Source organism: Girardinichthys multiradiatus, chromosome 9 (assembly GCF_021462225.1).
Source record: "Girardinichthys multiradiatus isolate DD_20200921_A chromosome 9, DD_fGirMul_XY1, whole genome shotgun sequence".
Taxonomy (NCBI): Eukaryota; Metazoa; Chordata; class Actinopteri; order Cyprinodontiformes; family Goodeidae; genus Girardinichthys; species Girardinichthys multiradiatus.
In genome coordinates, this window is record NC_061802.1 from 43,134,189 (window position 1) to 43,147,740 (window position 13,552).

Genomic DNA, 13,552 nt, shown 5'->3' on the forward strand with positions numbered 1-13,552 from the left:
GTTGAGGTCAGGTAGGTTCTTCAAGGAGCTTGAACTGGGTCCAAAACTGAAACTTGGAAAATAATCGAGGACAAGACTGATAAGTCAAAGCTTAGAATAAACATGGGTATCATAACCTAGGCCAGTTGAATGTACCACAGAGGCAAAACAATCAGGCGTCGAAGTGCTGGCAGCATGCTCCTTATAAACCTCCCAGCTTGATCAAGGAGATAGAGAACACCGGTCCAAACCCAACAGCACCCAAGCAACACCTAGAGGCGAAGCAAACTAAATAGCAGGCACAAAAATACAAACAGGAACGCCCAGAGCCCGACATCATCCCCCCTCAACGGCCGCTTCCTGGCAGCCCAGAAGAACCAAGCGAAGAGCGGTAATCATCAATAAAGGAAGGGTCGCAGATAAACGACCTAGGAACTCAGGAACGGTCCTCAGGACCATAACCCTCCCAGTCAACTAGGTATTGCCAGCCCCTACCTCGCCAACAGGAGTCCACAATGCAGCGAACCGAATACACAGGATGCCCCTGAAAATCCCGGGCAGGTGGTGGGGGTTTGGCCAGAGGGAAAGGGCAAAACCTGCTGGCGGACACAGATTTGAGTTGGGACACATGAAAGGTGGTGTGGATCTGGAAACTGGGCGGGAGAACAGTGGTGGGCGAACAGTGGTGGGGCTTATAATAGATATTATCTCGTAAGGACCAATAAACCTAGGAGAGTTTCCTGGAGAGAGACTTAAGTGGGATGTCCCGGGAGGACAACCAGACCTTTTGACCAGGCTGATACAGAGGAGCCGGCCGGCACCGCCTATCAGCAAATTGTTTATTTTGAAGTGCAGTTCTTTGAAGAGCTTGGACAGTTAAATCCCACACCTGCTTACAGCGGCAAATGTGATGCTTAACAGAAGGAACAGCTATTTCCTTCTGATCAGCGGGGAATAATGGTGGTTGGTAGCCTAAAGAGAGCTCAAACAGTGAACAACCAGTAGCAGCTGAAATGTGGGCGTTATGGGAGTACTCCATCCAAGGCAAATAATCACTCCAATCTATAGGGTTAGTGGAGGTCAGACACCTGAGGACGCTTTCAAGCTCCCGATTCATACGTTCAGTCTGACCGTTGGCCTGGGGGTGATACCCTGAGGTTAGTGAAACTTTGGCTTCTAAAGCCAAACAAAACTGTCTCCATACTTGGGAGGTAAACTGGGGACCATGGTCTGAAAGAATTTCTTGTGGAATTCCATGCAGCCAAAAAACGTTTTTATTAGCAAATGGGCTGTTTGGTAGGTGGAAGGAAGCTTCTTAAGGACAATGAGGTGACAGGCCTTGGAAAAATAGTCAATGATTGTGAGGATAGTGGTCATGCCGCGAGAATTAGGCAGTCCGGTAACAAAATCAAGGACGATGTGAGACCAAGGGCGTGCTGGGATAGTAAGTGGTTGGAGCAAGCCTGCCGGAGGCTGATTAGAGGACTTGTTTCGGGCACATGTTCCACAAGCTTTGATATACTCTGTAACATCCTTATGCAACGATGGCCACCAGAATCTCCTGGAGATTAAACCCACCGTCCAACTGGCACCAGGATGAGCAGATAGTTTGGTCGAATGAAACCAGTGAATTAGTCGTGCCCTGACGGAGGAGGGAACATAAGTACGATTAGGAGGACCAGTCTTAGGATCAGGTTCATGAAGTAGGGCTTGCTGCACTATATTCTCAATCTCCCATGTTAACGAGCCAACTATGCAGCTGGGGGGTAAGATGGGAGCCGGTTGCTCTTCAGTGTCGTTGGGACCAAACTGACGGGAAAGGGCATCTGTTTTCTGGTTCTTAGTGCCTGGTCTGTAAGAGATGCAGAGGTTAAACCGGGAAAAGAAAAGGGACCAACAGGACTGGTGAGAATTGAGCTGTTTAGCTGATTGCAGGTAAGATACATTTTTGTAATCAGTCCATACCAGAACAGGATGCTCAGCACCCTCCAGCCAATGTCACCACTCCTCCAGCGCTAGTTTGATGGCTAGCAGCTCTCTGTCCCCACGTCATAGTTTTGCTCCGCATTAGTTAGTCTGCGGGGAAAAAAAGCACAAGGATGAAGCCGGTCATCAAGGTCAGAGTTTTGAGAGTACAGCTCCAACCCCCATATCTGAGGCATCAACCTCCAATGTAAACTATTTGTCTGGGTTAGGGTGGACCAGGATGGGTGCTTGAGAGAATTTTCGTTTCAACTGATGAAAGGCTCAATCAGCTTCCGGATTCCACTTAAACTGGACATTAGAAGAAGCTAGTGCAGTCAGGGGAGCAGCTGTTTGGCTGTAGTTGCGGATAAACCTCCGATAGAAATTTGCAAATCCTAGAAATCTCTGGAGCTGTTAGCGAGAATCAGGAAGTGGCCAATCCAAGACAGCCTTGATCTTGTCCGGGTCGGAGCGAACCTGTCCACCCTCTAGAATAAATCCCAGGAAGGTGACTGAATCTCTATGAAACTCACATTTCTCCGCTTTAATGAATAGTCGGTTCTCCAAAAGACGTTGTAGCACTAAGCGGACATAATGGCGATCTTCAGTGATGTCCTTAGAGTAGATAAGGATGTCATCTAAATACACAAACACAAAAATGTTCAAAAAATTTCTCAAAACGTCATTGACTAGTGCCCGGAAAACTGCTGGTGCATTGCTGAGTCCAAAAGGCATAACAAGGTACTCAAAGTGCCCTAGAGGCGTCTTAAGTGCAGTTTTCCACTCGTCACCCTTGCGAATACGGACGAGGAGATAAGCAGTGCGTAAATCCAATTTGGTGAAAACAGTGGAACCATGTACTGGTTCTAAGGCAGAAGAGAGTAAAGGTAATGGATATTTATTTTTAACAGTTATTTGATTAAGTCCGCAGTAATCTATACAAGGACGTAATGATCCATCCTTTTTCCCAACAAAGAAAAAACCAGCACCTAGTGGAGAGGATGATGGATGGATACCAGCTGCCAGAGATTCAGAGATAAATTTTTCCATGGTGGCTCGTTCAGGATTTGAAATGTTGTATAGGCGACTTGAAGGTAAAGGTGCTCCAGGAAGAAGATCTATTGCGCAGTCATAGGGCCAGTGAGGAGGCAGAGACAAGGCCCTAGACTTACTGAACACCATCCTCAGGTCATGATACTCAGTGGGGACTTGAGTGAGATCTGAAGGTCCCTCCTCCTTGCGTTCTGAAACAGAGACGTTAGGTGAGACAGCCAACTGTAAACAAAAATATAAGCGTTTAGATGACCAGGATTCAACACAGACTTCGGTCCAATTAAGATGCGGATCATGAATCTGTAACCAGGGAAGGCCTAGAATCACAGAGCTTTGAGATATGGGAAACACAAGGAGCTTGATAAATTCTCTGTGATTACCTGATATGATTAGTTTGAGTGGCTTGGTCTGGTGAGTTATGGAGTGAAGGGAACTACCATCCAAAGCCTGGACTTGACGTGACTCGATCAATAAAATTCTAATCGCTACCAGAATCAATCAGGGCCAAAAAACTGATAAGTTCGTTGTTATACAACAAAGTAGCAGGCAAGGTGAATCTAGGGGTCTTAGAGTTACAATGCTGGTCTGCCGGCTCCACCTTTGCAGTCAACGGACCCTCCTTTTGGCTGAAGAGGGCAGGAAAAGACAAAATGATCTGGTGATCCACAATAAAAACATTGATTTGCTTCTTTTCGATGTTGTCGCTCATCAGGTGCAAGTCAGGTCCTACCTAATTGCATGGGTTCTGGTTCAGGCGAACTGAACGGCTGGGGCGCTGCGGAAGTGGATCTAGATCCAGAGTAATGGTAACTTATTCACTACGCGCCCAGAGCGGGACCTTCTCCTTTCTCTCATGTGTGAATCGATACGTATAACTAAGGCAGTAAAGTCATTTAATTTCTTAGGTTCGTCTATCAGAACTAACTCGTCTTTAACCGCCTCATCCAGTGATTGAAAAACTGTGGCTTTAAGTGCCTGCTGATCTCACCCTGAAGCTGCTGCTAATGTGTGGAAATCTACTGAAAAATCAGTTAGAGGTTTGTTTTGTTGTTGTAGTGCCCACAAACAAAAGGGAATATGTGTCTGATCTGTCTCCTGAGCAAATGTTTGTTTGAACTCTTAAATAAATTCTTCATAGGTGCATCCAAACTGATTACTGTCTGTAAACCTGGATTCAGCCCATCGAAGAGCTCTTCCTGTTAATAATCCTAATATGTAAGAAATCTTGATGTCATCATCAGGGAATGATTGAGGTGATCGGTTGAAAACCAGCTTACACTGTAGTAAGAAACCTCAACAGTCTCTGATTTCCCCAGAAAATTTTTCCGGGTTTGGGGAAGTTACGTCACGTCCGGAAGGTAGTTGTTGAGTCGGTGGAGGCTCAGTAGCGCCACCAGGCAAACGGGAGTCCTTGGTACTGAGAACATGCTATAAGAGAGAGGAAATCTGTTCAAGTTGTTGATTTGTTTGTCTTTGTTGTTCATGAAGAGATCAGAGAGATTAACCTTGAGCTTGAATTTGGTGACTATGTTCAGTTAGGGTTCTTTTCAGTGTTTCTGCTGGGCCGGCTTGGCCTGAGTGTTCTGTTGTTTTGCTTGTCAATCTGAGCCACAGGCAGAAAACACTCAGAGAGAAAATTAAGTTTGACGTGTTTATTTGTTCACAGGTCCGATGGAGGTGGGATCTGGGACAGGAACCTCTCGGCTGCATGGAAGGGTATCAGGTAAGTAGAGGATGATGACAATGGGGATTTTGCGGTGTGAGGTATCTTACAGTTTGTTGCAGGTGCTGGTTCGCCGGAGGGGAGTTATTCTGGGTCTGGTAAGTTTGGTAAGCCTGGTCACTTTGATAACTGATCCTTTCCACAGATCAGAACTTTGATTCGTTGTTTCCTTACTGATTTGGTCCAGTGGTGTCGCTTGCTGGAGGGTGGACAGGTTTCGCTTGGAGAAGCTGAGGTTATGGAGTCCAACGGCTGCCAGCAAAGCCTGACTGGAAATCTTGGCAATGGAGTTGAGGTCAGGTAGGTTCTTCAAGGAGCTTGAACTGGGTCCAAAACTGAACCTGGAAAATAAGCGAGGACAAGACTGATAAGTCAAAGCTTAGAATAAACATGGGTATCATAAACTTGGCCAGTTGAATGTACCACAGAGGCAAAACACTCAGGCGTCGAAGTGCTGGCAGCATGCTCCTTATAAACCTCCCAGCTTGATCAAGGAGATGGAGAACACCTGTCCAAACCCAACAGCACCCAAGCGACACCTAGAGGCGAAGCAAAGTAAATAGCAGGTGCAAAAATACAAACAGGAACTCCCAGAGCCCGACATTTATACAGGTCCTTCTCAAAATATTAGCATATTGTGATAAAGTTAATTATTTTCCATAATGTCATGATGAAAATTTAACATTCATATATTTTAGATTCATTGCACACTAACTGAAATATTTCAGGTCTTTTATTGTCTTAATACGGATGATTTTGGCATACAGCTCATGAAAACCCAAAATTCCTATCTCACAAAATTAGCATATTATTAAAAGGGTCTCTAAACGAGCTATGAACCTAATCATCTGAATCAACGAGTTAACTCTAAACATCTGCAAAAGATTCCTGAGGCCTTTAAAACTCCCAGCCTGGTTCATCACTCAAAACCCCAATCATGGGTAAGACTGCCGACCTGACTGCTGTCCAGAAGGCCACTATTGACACCCTCAAGCAAGAGGGTAAGACACAGAAAGAAATTTCTGAACGAATAGGCTGTTCCCAGAGTGCTGTATCAAGGCACCTCAGTGGGAAGTCTGTAGGAAGGAAAAAGTGTGGCAGAAAACGCTGCACAACGAGAAGAGGTGACCGGACCCTGAGGAAGATTGTGGAGAAGGGCCGATTCCAAACCTTGGGGGACCTGCGGAAGCAGTGGACTGAGTCTGGAGTAGAAACATCCAGAGCCACCGTGCACAGGCGTGTGCAGGAAATGGGCTACAGGTGCCGCATTCCCCAGACCTGGGCTACAGAGAAGCAGCACAGGACTGTTGCTTAGTGGTCCAAAGTACTTTTTTCGGATGAAAGCAAATTCTGCATGTCATTCGGAAATCAAGGTGCCAGAGTCTGGAGGAAGACTGGGGAGAAGGAAATGCCAGAAGTCCAGTGTCAAGTACCCACAGTCAGTGATGGTCTGGGGTGCCGTGTCAGCTGCTGGTGTTGGTCCACTGTGTTTTATCAAGGGTAGGGTCAATGCAGCTAGCTATCAGGAGATTTTGGAGCACTTCATGCTTCCATCTGCTGAAAAGCTTTATGGAGATGAAAATTTCATTTTTCAGCACGACCTGGCACCTGCTCACAGTGCCAAAACCACTGGTAAATGGTTTACTGACCATGGTATCACTGTGCTCAATTGGTCTGCCAACTCTCCTGACCTGAACCCCATAGAGAATCTGTGGGATATTGTGAAGAGAACGTTGAGAGACTCAAGACCCAACACTCTGGATGAGCTAAAGGCCGCTATCGAAGCATCCTGGGCCTCCATAAGACCTCAGCAGTGCCACAGGCTGATTGCCTCCATGCCACACCGCATTGAAGCCAAAGGATTCCCGACCAAGTATTGAGTGCATAACTGTACATGATTATTTGAAGGTTGACGTTTTTTGTATTAAAAACACTTTTCTTTTATTGGTCGGATGAAATATGCTAATTTTGTGAGATAGGAATTTTGGGTTTTCATGAGCTGTATGCCAAAATCATCCGTATTAAGACAATAAAAGACCTGAAATATTTCAGTTAGTGTGCAATGAATCTAAAATATATGAAAGTTAAATTTTCATCATGACATTATGGAAAATAATGAACTTTATCACAATATGCTAATATTTTGAGAAGGACCTGTATATTCTAATTGTGATATACTCTGGTTAATAGCCAATAATATTCATCTTATTTCTTTTTCCCATGTAACCCTAGAAAAACAATTACATTTGCTTTAGGAAATAACATTTAGTTAAAATCATTGTAAGAGAAAGTAATTTAATGACAATAGTACTATTAGCCTAAAGCACTGTTCCTGAACTGAGCCCAGTGAGCAGCTGAGCCCTTGGTAACAACTTTGGAGCACATTCCTGGTGAAACATTAAAGAAAGCACTATTTTAGTAAAGGCAGTGATGGATGTTGGATAGCTTCCTGCATTGTTCCTGCTGTCACTGTCAGTTACTTCACAGGCTGTCAGGAGCGAATCACTCAATAATTCATCCTGCTGTGCAAATCATGATGGTCACTTAAGCGGAGAGCAGCTTGCTCTGATTGTACAATACCTGCTGTCCTCTGCTCAGCTACTAGGCTACAGAAACCTTTACGCATTTATGACCCACACCTCTGTCCACACCCTCTGTGAAAAATCCACACTTAACATTAGTGAGTTGCAGTGTTCATACCACTTGAACTTTTTCAAATTTTTTCATGTTACAGCTGCATTGCATTTCTTGGTATTTTATCTGACAGGTCAATAGAAAGTAATCCTTGAGTATAAAGTGGAGGAAGAATTATACATGGTTTTCAAATAAAAACAGACAATTGGATCTGGATCTAGAGTTTTTTCTGTGGCATTCTGACGCATGAATATGCCTTGATTTAAACCATGGGTGTTCAGCCCCGGTCCTCGGCCAGTGTCCTTCCAGTTTTAGATGTGTCTCTGCTCCAACACAGTTGATTCAAATGGTCCAACTGCCTCCCCAGGATGTCATAAAGTTCTGCAGAGGCCTGCTAATGAACCATCATTTAATTCAAGTATGTTAAACCTGGAAAAGAACTGGACACCACTGATTTAAACCATCCCATCGTTGATATTGCTGTATGTTTCGTACTGTTGGAAGCTGAACTCTGTCACAGTCTCAAGTCTTTTGCAGTCCACAACAGATTTTCTTTCAGAACTGGCCTGTATTTAATCTGAACACTGACTAGCTTTTCTGTCCCTGCTAAAGAAAATCAATACTACAGCATGATGCTGCCACCACCATGTTTCACTATGATGTATTATGTAGCAGTAATTTTCTGACACACATAGGTTTATAGGTTCTATTTAATGTCCTCGGAACAGAGAACCCTTTTCCATATATTTGCTTTGTTGCCTACATGACTTGCTTTCAGACTACCAACAGGATTTCTTAAGGCTACATTTCTTCTACATTTCTTCCACAAAAAAAAATATTTTTTGCAGATCAGTTCTGTCAACAGATTCTTCTACCTGAGCTGTGGAGCTCTGCAGCTGCTGCAGAGTTAACATGGGCCTCTTGGCTCATGGGCACTCCAACCTTCACCCTTACTCTCTTTGTTCCTGACCATGTTTTGATAGATTTGCAGTTCTGCCATCCTCTTTCCCACCTCAGATGATGGATTGAACAGAGTTCAGAGATGTCCAAAGCTTGGTGTGTTGTTTTCTAACCTAACCCTGCTAACCCAGCATTACTATTAGTGAAATCGTATCTTTATTGAGTTGACCTGATAAGGCTGTTTGCACTGGAGTTGATTATAGGGGCATCACAATGGTGCTGAAAACAAATGCACAGATTTCTATCTGCAGAAATCTTTGGAAACAATGTATTGATTTCCTTCAACGTTACAGGTATTAACTACTTTGTGTTAGTCTATCACGTAAAATCCCAATTAAATATAGTGAGCTTTGTGGTTGTCATGTGACAGAAGGTGATAGTCAAAGCAGTATGCTGCTGCCCTCGTGTCTCTCCAATAAATTAAATGAGCAGGTGGTGATTTGTCTAAAGTAGCGCTGAGACTCTTCTGCATTGCTGTGAAGCATGTGTAAGCTCAGTGTTGATGGGTGGTGGAAACGGGTCTATCACAGGTTTCACAGAGGATTACTCTGTAGGGATCACAACAGCAATGTGATCATTCCGATTCTTTTGCCATGGTCTGGCGAGGCTGTCGGTCATTCAAAACATTCATTAGAGGAGACTGAAGGTTCTCTCAGGGTAGAAAGTTACCTGCAAACTTTCACTTTCACATTTCTTCTCCCTTTGAAACTTAATGTTTCAGGTCATCAATGTTAATGAGAGACAAAGTTAACCTGATTTAATTTATTAAGAACAAAGCTATCTAAACCAGCCTTGCCCTATAAAAGTAATTACCCTATAAACCTAATACCTGGATGTCTCACCCTTGTCCATCAAGAATTTGCAGAAGTTGATAGGGACTATCTTACATCACTGTGGAGTAATTTTGGCTCCCTCTTTTTTGCAGAATGTTTTTAATTCAGCTACATTGGTGGTTTTCAAGCATGGGCGGCCTCTTTAAGGCCTGTTTATAGTCATGCCACATCATCTCTGTTGGACTGACCTCTGAACCTGGACTAGGTCACTCCTAAACCTTTGCTTCGTATTTTGTTGTTTTGAGCCATTCAGAGGCTTAGATACTCTGGAGCTGATAAAACTGAAATAAAAGATATGGTTGATTGCAATTAATTCCTGATTTAAAAAGGGGGCAATTACTTTTTCACACAGGACCAGGTTGGTTTGGATAGCTATTTTTCCTTAATAAATACAAAACACCATTTGAATAATGCATTTAGTATTTCTTCAGCTTATCTGTGTCTGATATTGACAATTGTTTGATCTGAAAATGTTAAGTGTGACATTAAAGCAAAAACAAGAAATCTATATAGAGGCGAGTACTTCTTCACTCCACAATATCCATAAGAGTGTTTAGTTTTAAGGAAAAGAAAAATGTTCTATGTGTGTTTGCTTTTCTTCCAAGGGTACAATAGGTGTTGCCTCGTAGGCCACGACTGGGGTGGAACGATAGCGTGGCTCTTTGCCATACACTACCCTGAGATGGTGACAAAACTGATCGTCCTAAACTGCCCCCATCCTTCAGTGTTCACAGGTATGATCTCACCACGAACACATCCTCATACATCACCCTTTATGTTTTAAGGGAAACTCAATTTTGCTCATGCTAATTCTAGAAGCTCCGGTTTGGCTCTTGAATTATTACAGGAATTATGATCATTAGTTAGGAGGCATTATTACTTCAATTGCATGTCTGCATCCAGCTGGCAAATCATCCTCTGCCTGTAAGGCAGGATGATGAGGAGCTAATTACAGGGAGGCACGCACAAAGCTAGAACAGCAGGATTAATTGAAGCAGAGAGGGTGGCAAAGTCAAATCACATCCACGACCTCGCAGTATGTGCAAACTTTTCTTTAATTAAAACCAAAAACGTCTCCCTTGCTCCCCTCCTGTCTTTTTCTTCCAGACTACACTCTGCGTCACCCCAGCCAGCTGCTGAAATCCAGCCATTTCTTTTTCTTCCAGCTGCCCTGCTTCCCAGAGCTGATGCTCTCCATCAATGATTTCAAGGTGGGCCTACATGCTTTCAAGGTCAAGATTGTATGCATACATGCCAGCGTGTGGGCATACACATGTGTGTATATGAGTGCATGTGCACTGACAAATGTCACACATTGTTGCAATGTCTGTTTTTTTAGGCTTGCTTCAGTGCCATTAGTAAACATACCCTCCTGTAAACAGTCTACAAATAACAATCACATACAATACAATGGTCATCTATTTAATCTGGCAGATACATTTTTGCTGATTTATAAATAATCAGAGATCATTTCAGATTTGTCAACAGTTTGGATTTTAATTATTCAGGCCAAATGGAACTCCTTTTGGTTTAAGCTGAAGCTTCATAGGCTTCTTTTCTGGGTATGACAGAGAAATCTGGTACCCCCATACCTCCTTATTAAGCACAGTGCTGCAATAAAGTATCCATCCCCTGGTGGATTCTTCCGTTGCTTTTTAGTCACAATTAAATATTTCAGATTATCAAACAAATGTAAATATCAGACTAAAACAACTAAACTATTCAAAATGCAGTTTTCAAATGATGATATTATGTATTAAGGGGAAGCGATCCAAAGTGGACAAGTGAGTGTAGAAAAGACATGCCCCCAACAAGATGCCAGTGGAAGGAGACATTAAGGAGAGATTAAGCGTTCATGTCAGGTGAACTGGCGAGAATGACGTCACAACAAGAGCACCTGCTTAAACGTGTGAATGAAGTGGCCGCATGAAAAACTTTGATGAGAGAAAAATATAAATGGATTTCTGTGTTGGAGCAGTGGTGTCGATGAACTGGAGCAGTATACCCAGAGGGACTAGTTGCTGATTTCCGGGCTTGAGATGCGACTTCGAACCCATGTCAGGGCAACAGCTAACGTGGAGACAACTGAGGATGCTCCGAGGGAAGAGCTGCTGTCGCTGGAGCAGCAGGTGGTGGATTTTCTTCACAGCAAGAACATAAACATTCGCAAGGAGACTTTGCTCAGAAAGTCTGAGAATTCAAGACCTGCTATTGTGATTCATTTCACAGGCAGGAAAGTGAGGAAAGATGTTTTAATCCAAGAAAAAAACTAAAAGGGACTAAGGTGTTTATAAATGAACACCAAAGAATAGAGCCATCGTGAGGGTAGCAACGTTGCTTTGAAAGCAGGAAAGAATTACGGGGACATGGACACGGAATGGAAATGTATGGGTTAGAGATCATGAAGGGGCAGCCAAGGTGATAAGGAACATGAAAGATCTCAGGAAATTCAAGCCTGGGTGATTACAGCGGGAATGATGATGCCAACACTGCAGAAGGGACAGACTGAAAGTAAAGCCCAAAGGGGAAATTACGTTTTAAATACAGACATCAAATTATGGACTCACAGATTGACCTAAACAATAATAAAATTTACGATATAGATCATTTTATTGAACATAACCCCTTTTGCCCAGTGACAATTATTATAGTCTACAACAACACAATGCTAAAATAAGTACTGTTCTTAAAAAAATATCCATTATACACTTCAGTAGTCGCAGATTGAAATGTAATTTGGTAAAAATAAGAGAGTTTCTTAGCGAATTACAGATAAACTTTAATGTGATTGCTATAACTGAATCTTGGCTGAAGTACTCTGATGTAATTGATGTCCAGATTGAAGTTTTAACATGTTTTATGTAAATCGAATAGATAAAATGGGGGAGAAGTAGCCATCTATGTCGAGATAAAAATAAAATGTAATCTTGTTGAGCAAAGATTTATTACTGTGAATAATTTGATGGCAGGGCTGCACGGTGGCGCAGTTGGTGGCACTGTTGCCTTGCAGCAAGAAGGTCCTGGGTTCGATTCCCGACCGGGGGTCTTTCTGCATGGAGTTTGCATGTTCTCCCCGTGCATACGTGGGTTCTCACTGGGTACTCCGGCTTCCTCCCACAGTCAAAAGACATGCCTGTTAGGTTTATTGGTAACTCTAAATTGCCCTTAGGTGTATGAATGAGTGTGTGCATGGTTGTTTGTGTGTTGCCCTGCGATGGACTGGCGACTTGTCCAGGGTGTACCCTGCCTCTCGCCCATAGACTGCTGGAGATAGGCACCAGCTCCCCCGCAACCCACTATGGAATAAGCGGTAGAAAATGACTGACTGACTGAATTTGATGGTAATGCTTACCGTAGAAATTTTAAATGAAAAGGGTAACAATATATTGGTCAGTTGTGTGTAAAGAGCACCAGGTTCAAGCATTGAACTGTTTATAGACAGACTTCAAGAAATCGTTGACAAAACTTATAACAAATCATAATTTTCAAGAACTAAAGATGCTAAAGTTAGGTATAAAACTCTAAAAAGAAGTCAGTAGGAATCATAAGAAGACTAAAAGATAACTACAGTAAACTGTAAATAAACATAGGACTAAACACACTTGTAGTGTAATAAATTCAGTTTTACAAAAAGGCAAGGTAAAGTCAAATAATCCAAAATATTTTATAAAGAATAATGCTGATACTGAAAATAAAAATTGATTTATGAATAAATTCAATAATTAATTTAAAATATTGGTTCTTTACTGTCACAACAGACCCCTTTTGGAAATGTTGATAGAGGAACAATACCAGATAATGTTAACATGATTTTTATTGAAAAAGTACAGGTAAACCAAATATTGGCTATTGTTCAGAAGTGTGCAATTAAAAAATCCAATGATTATACCGATAGAAATATCATATTGATAAAACAAATTATGGATGTAATTACTGAGCCCTCTACTTATATTTGCTAGTTATCAATTACTTCAGGAACATTTCTTGACCGCATGAAACTGTCCAAAAATAATTCCACTGTGTGACTTTTCCAATTACAGACCTATATCACTACTTCCACAGTTATCTAACATTTTGGTGAAATTATTTGTGATTAGAATCAATACATTTATTTATAAATACAGCCTTTTAAGCAATGGTCAATATGGGTTTTCATTCTAATCTCTCTACTGCTACAGCAGTTGTGGAGCTGACAGAAGAAATTTCAGATGCTATTGACAAGAAACATTATTTTGTGAGTCTCTTTGTAGACCTTCAAAAAGTCTTTGACATTCTATTACCTATTAGCTATTTAAAAAATAGAAACCAGTTTGTTGAAGATGACAGCACAACGTTAAAAGTATGTGGTAAGTTTGTGGCGTACCCCAAGGATCAGTCCTTGAACCAGTACTTTTTCTGCTTTATA

The 13,552-nt window shown here is 42.3% G+C and overlaps 1 protein-coding gene across 1 annotated transcript in view; it reads left to right on the plus strand.

Annotated features, from left to right (window-relative positions):
• ephx4 (epoxide hydrolase 4) overlaps positions 1-13,552 on the plus strand; it is a 35,774-nt gene that overhangs the window by 9,562 nt on the left and 12,660 nt on the right. Inside the window, exons 4-5 of the mRNA XM_047375632.1 lie at positions 9,753-9,881; positions 10,255-10,358. Of these exons, the coding sequence (XP_047231588.1) occupies positions 9,753-9,881; positions 10,255-10,358 (233 nt within the window). The remainder of the gene's footprint in view (positions 1-9,752; positions 9,882-10,254; positions 10,359-13,552) is intronic.